The 10,352-nt window shown below is 33.8% G+C and overlaps 3 protein-coding genes across 3 annotated transcripts; all 3 read right to left on the bottom strand.

The window, feature by feature from the left end:
- Window positions 1-238: 238 nt before the first annotated feature.
- Window positions 239-2,135, bottom strand: LOC114183718 (UDP-glycosyltransferase 83A1-like). Its single transcript, XM_028070834.1, has 2 exons — window positions 1,295-2,135; window positions 239-1,204 (listed from the first exon to the last, which is right to left on the bottom strand). The coding sequence occupies exons 1-2, from the start codon at window positions 1,773-1,775 to the stop codon at window positions 351-353; spliced, it is 1,335 nt and encodes a 444-aa protein (XP_027926635.1). The 5' UTR covers window positions 1,776-2,135; the 3' UTR covers window positions 239-350.
- A 1,064-nt stretch (window positions 2,136-3,199) lies between these two features.
- LOC114183019 (UDP-glycosyltransferase 83A1-like) lies at window positions 3,200-6,143 on the bottom strand. The gene is made up of 2 exons (XM_028069850.1): window positions 5,506-6,143; window positions 3,200-4,655 (listed from the first exon to the last, which is right to left on the bottom strand). Exons 1-2 carry the CDS (start codon window positions 5,990-5,992, stop codon window positions 3,802-3,804), a joined length of 1,341 nt encoding a protein of 446 aa, XP_027925651.1. The 5' UTR covers window positions 5,993-6,143; the 3' UTR covers window positions 3,200-3,801.
- Window positions 6,144-7,205: 1,062 nt separating this feature from the next.
- LOC114183627 (UDP-glycosyltransferase 83A1-like) lies at window positions 7,206-8,993 on the bottom strand. Its single transcript, XM_028070709.1, has 2 exons — window positions 8,305-8,993; window positions 7,206-8,225 (listed from the first exon to the last, which is right to left on the bottom strand). Exons 1-2 carry the CDS (start codon window positions 8,792-8,794, stop codon window positions 7,378-7,380), a joined length of 1,338 nt encoding a protein of 445 aa, XP_027926510.1. The 5' UTR covers window positions 8,795-8,993; the 3' UTR covers window positions 7,206-7,377.
- Window positions 8,994-10,352: the final 1,359 nt, after the last annotated feature.

The following is a 10,352-nucleotide window of genomic DNA, read 5'->3' as shown; positions in this document are numbered from 1 at the left end:
TCCTTAATTACCAGCCTTTTTCCTTTGCTACTATAAATTACTGATATTTTGACGATGAAAAATATATTATAACAATTAAATTTTCATAATTTTTTCTTATGATTTGAAATGATTATTTTTTTATATTTTAAAATCACTTAAAAATATCATTTCAAAAAAAAATGTCAAAATTTATTTATTTTCGGGTAAATTTAGTTAAAATCAACTTTCTCATCCTCGTTTCTTTCCAACATCCGTGTCCGGTAAGGTTATCGACATTGAATACAATAACTTTCGAATGCTTTTTGTCTTTTTCAACTTAAAAACGCAAAGAAAATTCAACCTGGGAACTATCATAACGAAAAGCACCATTAATCCTTGGCCCAGTTGATAAACTTTTGAAGATTCTTCGAAGATTGACCACCTTCAGCTGAGTTATCGAGGGTCAATTCCTTCAGCTTCAACGATCTTGCTTTCATGTCTTCATTCCCAACCACTTGCTCCACCTTTTTCCTTATCTCCCCCTTTGATATCACTCCATTTTCATCCTTGTCTAACCCCACTCCAACTCTCCACACATCACAAATGTACGACCTGTTAATAAATTGGTCACTGAAAAATGGCCAACACAAGAAAGGTATGCCACCACATAAACCTTCTATGATAGAATTCCAACCACAGTGGGTAACGAAGCAAGCTATGGCAGGGTGGTTCAGTATCTTCTTTTGCGGAGCCCACTCAACAATTTTACCCTTAGATCCAACGAATCCATCTGGGTATGCATTATTCTCATTGTTACTGTCAGTACTTGGACGCACAACCCAAAGAAAAGGCTTGTTAAGAAGTTCGAGGCCAAGAGCTAGTTCTTTGAACTGGTTTGGTTCCACTATTGCTAAACTTCCAAAGGAAACATAAACAACAGATTGTGGTGGGTGCTGATCCAACCAATCTAGGCAGGTTGTGTCTTCTCTCCAAAATGAACTTTTTGTTGTGTCACTCTGAATCAATGGGCCAATCGGAAGGAACCTCGGCCACCTGTTAAGTGCTCCTGGCTCAAGTTCGCAAGTGGTGTTGCAAAGCCACCACTCTCCGAACTTCAAACTCTGCGTATCTTCCACCATGTGAAGGAAAAAGTTCTTGCCAAGGCTACACCATGGAAGATTTGCCGTGTCCATCATTGGAGAATTTGGTAAAAGCTGAATTTCCTGTTTTCTGGTTGGAAGTCCTGCATTTTAAGGTCCAAAGAAAATCAAGAATTGACCAATTTCTTGATGGAGTTTGAATAATGATGATGTAAGTAATCTCATTTTCTTACCAGTTTCAGGGTCTATAATTCTGTCATGAATAAGGGTTGGGATGGACTCAAAAGAGGCGAGTGAAGTAGCTGATGCAGGCCACATAAGGGCTCCTTTGATGCCCAGATTGTGTCCAAATTCCAAGGCCCATCCCATGTTCTTGGAAATAACCAGACAAGTGATCTTGCTGTCATCACCATCCGAAGCATTGATGTTTTGTATGAGATTGTGAAGCTTAGAAGGTAATGTGTTTCTGAGAGACAGAATAACCTTTGGCTGGTCACTTCTGTCATCTTCTGGATCCAAACCATCTGGGAGTGCCACAAAGTTTATCTGAGTTCCCAAGTTCTCAATTGCATTCTTCATTCTGTTTTGGTTGAACTCAGTGATCAAAAAGGTTATTTTGCAGCCATGTTTGGCCAAAACCTGAGAGAATTGCAGCAGTGGATTCATGTGCCCTAGAATTGGATAAGGTATAACAAGAAAATGTGGAGGACTCATGTCTGCTGAGTAAAAGGAGTGTGAAGTTGATTTTTGCTGCTAAGTGGAAGTTATATATAACTTCTGTTTGGTATCTGTGAGAAAAATACTCCGAAGGGACACTTAGATATGTTAATAATATAAAGTGGAAAAGAGAGAAGGAAAAAGCAAAATCAAATAGGTATTTGAGTGATGTGTTATGCAAGTACTCTATTTTTGACTGTTATTTACTGCTTGCTTAAGAAGTTGGGGTTTTTTTGAAGCTATACGTGGGTCTCACGAAATGTTAGCTGAATCACGTGTTTCTTGAAGTACGTGTGTCTCAAGAAATAATTGAACCAAGTGACAAGAATGTCTTAAAACACGTTTTGGTTTAAATTTACATTAGTACTCTTTTACTTTTTCAATGTTGCAAAATGTTATTTTTAGTTTATGAAATTAGACCGTATTGATGACATAGATATTTTGGAAGTTAAGAGTGAAGGGAACATCACTCCGATGTCTATCTGACCGCAATGCAAAATCAAAGAACTAAAAAGTGAAAACTTTTAATTGGATAGGTTCAAGAAACAATGCCTCAAATTTGGAAAATTAAAACAATATTTAAGTCTTTAATAAATTTTCCAAAATCCATAAAAGTAAAGTATTATTTATCATATATCATTAACATCTTTAGCAACATCTAATCCTAAAAGTAAAAATAATATTTTGCAAAATTGAAAGATTAAAATAATGTAAATTTTTAGTTGGAGAAAAAAAAACTAACTTTAGAGGATAGAAAGATATTTTAATTTAAAAAGGTATAAATATTAATTAGATATGTTTTCTTACTCACAATAGAGTTATTTTATTTTTAGTTATTGGTTAATATAAATACAATACGAGTGACTTAAAAAGGAAAAAAAAATTGTGAGTATTTTTGGGCCTAACAGAGGATGTGGAATCTGACAAAAGAATATGTGGCTATACCAAACTCCAATAATCTGAAGTAAAAAAAAAAGACTATTTGGATAATCAAATTTGGTGAGTTTTAAGAGTGGAAACATATTATTGAAAAATCATTTCAGATTCTTAACATTAGTTTTAAAGTGCGGTATTCTAAGAGGTACGTATGATGAGTTTTTTTAGTCTTATAAGTGAAGAAGATATACAATAATTAAACTTTATTTAGTCTTATTTATGCAAAAAAGTAATATGAACTCTTGTTGTTTAAAGACATTATGTGAAGAAAAAAAAACTTTAAGAAGTCGCCACTCTAATAATTTAGATGAGAAATGTAGGATCATATACATTCGCAATTTTTATTTGTGATGTTATTTTGTGTATACCGTATTTCTTTGATATTGATTGAGTGAGAGTGAATATGTTTTTCCTAATACATTTCCAAACTCAGGTGTCATATACGTTGTTAAACTCGAATCGAATAAAATCAACCTATTTTGTGGTCAATTTATCAAGATTTCAAGTTGTAACGTTATATTTTATTTTAGAACAAATTACTACAAAGTGAAATAGTTGCACACATACTACACAAGTTTCCTTTCAAATATAAATAAGGCTTAAATATCTTTCTCGTCCTCATTTTCGTAGTGTTTGTTGCGGATGATCCTCATTTTGACAGAATGTTTAAAATGGTCCTCATTTTGACAGAATGTTTAAAATGATCATCATTTTTACAGAATATTTAAAATGATCCTCATTTTCGCAATTCATGTTTTATTTGGTCATTTTCTGTAACGCCGTTTAAATCATTAACAGAACATTATACAGGTGGACAATTTGTATGTACAGTACACATAACACACCCTGATACAAATCGTGTCACCTGTACAATCCTTCGTTAATGATTTAAACGACATTACAGAAAAAAACCAAATAAAACACGAATTGAAAAAATGAGGACCATTTTAAACATTCTGTCAAAATGAGTATCATTCACAACAAACACTACTAAAATAAAGACAAAAAAAAATGTATTTAAGCCTCTAAATAAAGAGAAAACAGACAAAGAAAACTTTTAACCAAAGTGTTGCTGCTGAAGGTGCCATTACTTGGCCCAGTTAATAAACTTTTCTAGATTCTTTGATGATTGACCACCCTTAACTGAGTTATCCACCACCAACAATTCCTTCAGTTTCAGTGATCTTGCTTTTATGTCTCCATCCTCAAGAACTTGGTCCACCTTCTTCCTTATCTCTCCCTTCACTATTACTCCATTTTCATCCTTCTCTAATCTCAGACCAACCTTCCACACATCACAAATATACGACCTGTTAAAAAATTGGTCACTGAAAAATGGCCAACACAAGAAAGGTATGCCACTGCACAAACTCTCCAAAGTGGAATTCCAACCACAGTGACTGATGAAGCAAGCTATGGCAGGGTGGTTCAATATCTTTTTCTGAGGTGCCCATTTCACAATTTTACCTTTACCTCCATGGAATTCATCAGGGTATGCGTTGTTTACCTTGTTCTTATCACTGCTCGGACGAACAACCCAAAGAAAAGGCCTTTTCAGGAGATCAAGGCCTAGAGCTAGTTCTTTGAATTGGTTTGGTTCCAACGTTGCTAAACTACCAAAGGAAACGTATACAACAGATTGAGGTTGCTGCTGATCCAACCAGGTTAAGCAAGTTGTGTCTTCTTCCCAGAATGAGCTTTTGTTGGTGTCACTTTCCATCAATGGCCCGATTGGGAGGAACCTTGGTGATATGGTAACTGCGCCAGGCTCAAGATCAGAAGTGGTGTTGCAAAGCCACCATTCTCCAAACTCCAAGTTTTTCATCTCTTTAACTATGTGAGAGAAGAATATCTTAGCAACGCCACCCCATGGGAGGTCTGCAGAATCCATCACAGGCATATTTGGGGAAAGCTGAATTTCTTGTTTTTTGATTTGAACTCCTGCATTTGCAATGCCACGAGTTTCTCAAATGTTCTCTTTATGCGTTTTCGCTTTCCAAATCAAAAAGATCAGAACTTGCATTTTAGTTTCTTTTAATGAAAATATTTGCATCCCCGTCTTTGGGATTTTTCAGACCCCAGTTTTGAACCAAATCATGTTTACAGGTAATTTATCAATCTAATCTAACCCAAACTAAATAGACTAAAGTTTTTAGAATTGCAAGTTGCTAAACTTTTACAATTCAAAATCGAGGTGTTTTTCTATTCGTATATGTTAGAATGAAGTCAGACTTTGAGTCCAATAACAAATTTAAGTACATATATCGAAAAACACACGCACAAATTGATTATTTTAATATTTTGAATCGGAAATAGTGTTAAAATATTTTATGAGTTGTTGATAATTTATTAATGACTAATTCTTCCATAGTTCTCCCCAAAATAACATGTAGTATTTTGACTATATCATTAATTTCAACTACAAGTGATGACATCTAATTTCATGTCAGACTGAATATATATATATATATATATATATATATATATATATATATATAATATATATATATATATATATATATATATATATATATATATATATATATCAAGCTCCTAGTCTGTAAACCTGGACAATATAATCAAACAAAAACCTAATAATTTATTTGACATGACACTGCTATATTGTTCAAAATTAAAATCAGAAAGAAGAAATCTTTACTGACAAAGCTTATTTGGTTGAACTATTATGGTTCAAGACGTGCAGTAGGAAGAACTAATCAAGAGAAAAAAATACTCATGTGCGCATATACAAAATGAATGTAAAAAGAATCAGAAAATATTATATTCTTACCTTCTGAGTCGATAATTCCATCTTCAATGAGCCTAGGAATGCAATAGCATGCTGCCAAGGAAACTGCAGATGCAGTCCAAAGAAAAGCAGCTTTAATTCCCAATTTGTGGGCAACTTGCAAGGCCCAACCCATGTTCATTGTAGCAACTACGCAGGTGATGTTGTTGTCAGAATCCAAAGCATTGATATCTTGTACGAGCTTTGGAAGCAAAGCAGGCATGTTGGTTTTGATAGATACAAGAACTTTCTGATGGTCACTTCTGTCATCTTCTGGATCCAACCCATCTGGGATTGTCACAAACCTCATCCCTTGTTCTTTAAGGTTGTCCAACGCCTCACCAGAGTTATTAGCTTGTTTGTGGATGAACTCAGTGTTCACGAAAGTGATTTTGCAGCCGTGTTTGATTACAGCTTCAGAGAACTGCATAAGGGGGTTCACGTGGCCTTGAACCGGATATGGTAGAACAAGAAAGTGAGGGACACCCATTTGCTTCAAAATTGCTTTGATGGAAAGATGAAATATCCAAGAGTTTGAGATGGATTTTATCAGAGGGTGTGACAGTTTTTCATGAGACTTTTCTCTGTGGAACAAAGTCTTTCTCCAACTTGGCTTTCAAAGTTTTCATGAATTGACATCGTTGAATTAAGTACTGGCAAGTCAGATTCCAAATGCTTTTAAATTTGGGTTATCAGAACAAAAAAAAAAAATACAGTAATTAATTCTGATATAATTGTTTAGTATTGTTACTAGAAATTATTGGTTCTAGTTTTAAATAAAAAAACAAGACCGTACATATTTTAAACCGTGGTGAGAGAAAGAATGTTTTCATATTTAGTTCTAGTTTATTATATTATAATCTTAAAAGTAGTGTCAAGAAGTGTTATTTAAAATCCATTTGGTAAGAAAGAAATAAAGTGATAAAAAAAATATAAATAAGTAAAAGATTCAGTTGGAAAGAAATAAAAAATTCTAATAAAAATCCATTAGTTTTGAATTGTCTGATTTTTGTTTTCTATGTTTATCAAATAAATTAAACTCTTTTTTTCCTTCAACGTAACGTACTATAATAGACCAATGCCAATAACAGGGACCACCTTCATAAGTGTGGTCCATGATGCACCATTTTCACTTATCCTAAGATTCATCTAGAGCTCATAACCATATCCTAAATCACCAGTTCTGGATCCCTCCTCATGTTTCAACTTCACTCTCTCTCACTTCTCAGCTTCGTCCAGAACTTCTTCCTCTATGATACTCTCACCGTTGTCTTCGGTTCCTCCTTGAAGTGCATATTGAGAAAAATTATTCACAGTATATAAAAAATTGTTCGACCAGTGACAGAATAAAAACAAAATATTAATCAGAAAAGTGTCCGTGGTTGACCATAAGTTTGTATGAGGGTCATCACAATGTTATGTTGTAATAATGTGTGTTGTAAGATACTTGTAAAGTTTGACTGGCAACGTCCCTGCCGCTAGTGACAAAAGTCAAAAGTATTATTAACTCATATCGTAATTGCATACGCATTCATGTGAACAGTTAAATATACACAGTTTTCAGAAAAATGAAGAAGTGCAAAAACAAGCCTTTGGGCATCATACTCTGTTATGACCGGTGTTAGCTGAATGAAACCAAAAGAAATTATTGAAAGCCACAATAATTACGTAACACAAGCCGATAGGTTAGTAATAATGAATAATGAAGGGGACACAAGGATTCATTGAACGAACTTCATAATACAAAAGGGATGTATACGACAGCTCCTAACATTTTCAATTTCATAGATTAAGTTGTCTAGTACATAAATATGTCTACGAAATAGATTTCCAACATTCAAATATGAAAGTAAAATAAAATAACAGTACTATTAATTACTGTGCCCACTTGATAAACTTTTCTAGATTTTTTGAAGACTGGCCACCTTTGGATATGTTATTCATGGTCAATTCCTTCATTCTCAAGCATCTTGCTTTCATGTTCTGATCCCCAAGTAATTGCTCCACCTTGTTCTTTATCTCTTCTTTTGATATCAATCCATTTTCATCCTTGTCCAATCCTACCCCAACCTTCCACACATCACAGATGTATGACTTGTTAACAAGTTGGTCCTTGGCAAATGGCCAGCACAAGAAGGGTGTGCCACCACATACACCTTCTACAGTAGAATTCCAGCCACAGTGACTGATGAAGCAAGCCAATGCAGGGTGGTTTAATATCTTCTTCTGTGGTGCCCAACCCACAGTTCTACCTCTCTTTCCATGAAAATCACGAGGGTATGCATTAAAGTTTACCTTCTTGTCATTTGGACGTACAACCCAAATAAAAGGCTTCTCAAGGAGATCAATCCCAAGGGCTAATTCATTAAATTGCTTGGGGTCCATTACAGCCATGCTACCAAAGGAAACATAAACAACAGATTGAGGTTGTTGCTGTTCTAACCACTCCAAACAGGATGTGTCTTCTTCCCAGAATGAACTTTTGTTGCTGTCACTTGCCATCAATGGCCCAATTGGAAGCAGCCTCGGTGACATGGAAAACACCGCAGGCTCAAGGTTATATGTTGTGTTGCAAAGCCACCATTCTCCTAACTTCATGGTCTGCATCTCTTGCACAAGATGATCAAAGTGCAACTTGTCATGCCCACGCCACGGAAAGTTTTCTGTGTCCATCAAAGGCATGTTTGGGGAGAGTTCAATTTTCTGTCTTCTCCCAGGGATTCCTTCAATGCCAAAAAACAAAAATTAATAATCTCTCAAAAATTGACATGATACAAGTACCATAAACGTTACTACTCTTACCGTATGAATCTATAACCCCATCATGAATCAGGCTCGGGATGCAATCACACAAGACGAGAGAAGTTGCTGATGCAGGCCATAGAAGAGTCCCTTTGATTCCCAGAGTGTGGGCAACTTTCAAGGCCCAAGTCATGCTCAATGTCACAACCATACAAGTGATCTTGTTGTTTGCATCTAAAGCATTGACATCTTGTATGAGCTTGGGAAGCATGGAGGGCATGTTGGTTTTGATGGAACGAACAACTTTCTTCTGGTCGCTTCGATCATCTTCAGGGCCTAATCCATCTGGGAGTGTCACAAACTTTATCCCTGATCCCTTGAGGTTGTCGAGGCCAGCACCAGTGGCGTTCAACCGTTCGTGGCTGAATTCTGTGTTCAGAAAAGTGATGCTGCAGCCATGTTTGGCCAGAATCTGAGACAAGTGGATGAGGGGATTCACATGGCCTAGAACTGGATATGGTATAACAAGAAAGTGAGGGGTGATGGCCATGGTTGTTGCAAATTTTGCTCTCGAAAATCGAGTTCTGAGGGGATTTAGAAAACCTTAGTTTGCGTGAGAGATTGATGCTTGGGCTAGTGTTTGATCAGTTGCCATTAATGATGCATTGACTTTTAAGGTACGAGAGTACTATGTTCATCTACACCCACGCTATTTAATGTTCAAAAACGTATCGAACTAAGCTTGTCTCGTTTTCGAAGAACACCAACAAAAAGCCAAAATTTGAAAAACGATAACCTTTGCTATATAAAAGGTCATTATTCTTTTACTCTAATTCTCTAATTTTTTTACCGTGTCAGTCTAGTACTTACACAAACTTTATTAACAAATATTACTTTTGAAATTGTTATTCTAAAAATCAATAATTTTATAGGCACGACAGTTTTTGGTTAAATGTTTACAAATATTTTACAGTAAAACTATAAATATAAAAAAAAATATTCTTCACAAGCTAACAGCATTTATTTGACTTCGTCTTATTTATTGACATCAGAAATTAATTCCGCATATTTTAAAATAGAAATTGTGCCCGAAATTATTTAAACATTTATTATTTACGTTTAAGAGAATATTTTACAATAAATATCATTATTGGTTATGCATCTATAGAAAGAAGTAGAGATTTTAGTGTAAGAGAGGCAAGGATGATAGATGAATTAATGCATCTCGGCTGCTATTGTTTTAACTTTCTTATTTTGATGGGGTATTTTCGTATTCACCATAAGTACGAGTAAATTTTTTAATTTATTAAATTGAATATTTAGATGAGATGAGTAAATGTATATATAGATTCTATATTTATTTTCATCTTTATACCAATCCAAGTTCTAAATTACTGAAATATTTATAATTTATTAGATAATTTAAAAAAAAATTATTAATTTCTTTTACTTAGTTTTGTAATTTATTTATAATACAAACTTTAATTTTTATATTTATTTGACCTTATTTCAATGATAACCAAATTTAATATTTATATAATTATAATTGTTTTCTTATATTTGATATTGAAGTAAAAAATTATTTAATTAATATTTGAAATAACAAAAACAAAATATAACTCTAAGATGGAGATACAAAATTTTTACTATCGTTATGTAAATGAAGATTTTTTTTTCACTCTAAGATAAAGATGTAGATAATCAGTTTTATACGTATCGGCATAACATATCTGACGAGAACAAGAATATTATTATTTATGATAATCTTATTAAATTTTATATCAAGTAGGTAAGTTAATAATTGTATCAGAGAACAAAATTTATAAATAATCTTATTAAATTTTATATCAAGTAGGTAAGTTAATAATTGTATCAGAGAACAAAATTTTATATATCGATATAATATATAAAATTAATTTATTTTTCTTAAAAAATAATATCTTTAAAAATAATTATATAAAAATCGTTTGATGTTTTCCAACAAGGTAAAACCAAATTACATTAATGTGGCACAACGGGCCCTCACGACAATAAGTTCGTTTTCCATGAACAGCGTGTCGTGGACAAACCAATGCTATGTTGGCTTAGATTGTTTTTTTATTATGGAC

This window comes from Vigna unguiculata, chromosome 5, assembly GCF_004118075.2.
Source record: "Vigna unguiculata cultivar IT97K-499-35 chromosome 5, ASM411807v1, whole genome shotgun sequence".
NCBI lineage: Eukaryota > Viridiplantae > Streptophyta > Magnoliopsida > Fabales > Fabaceae > Vigna > Vigna unguiculata.
The sequence above is the reverse complement of the archived record's forward strand: the minus strand, read 5'-3'. Positions and strand labels throughout refer to the sequence as shown.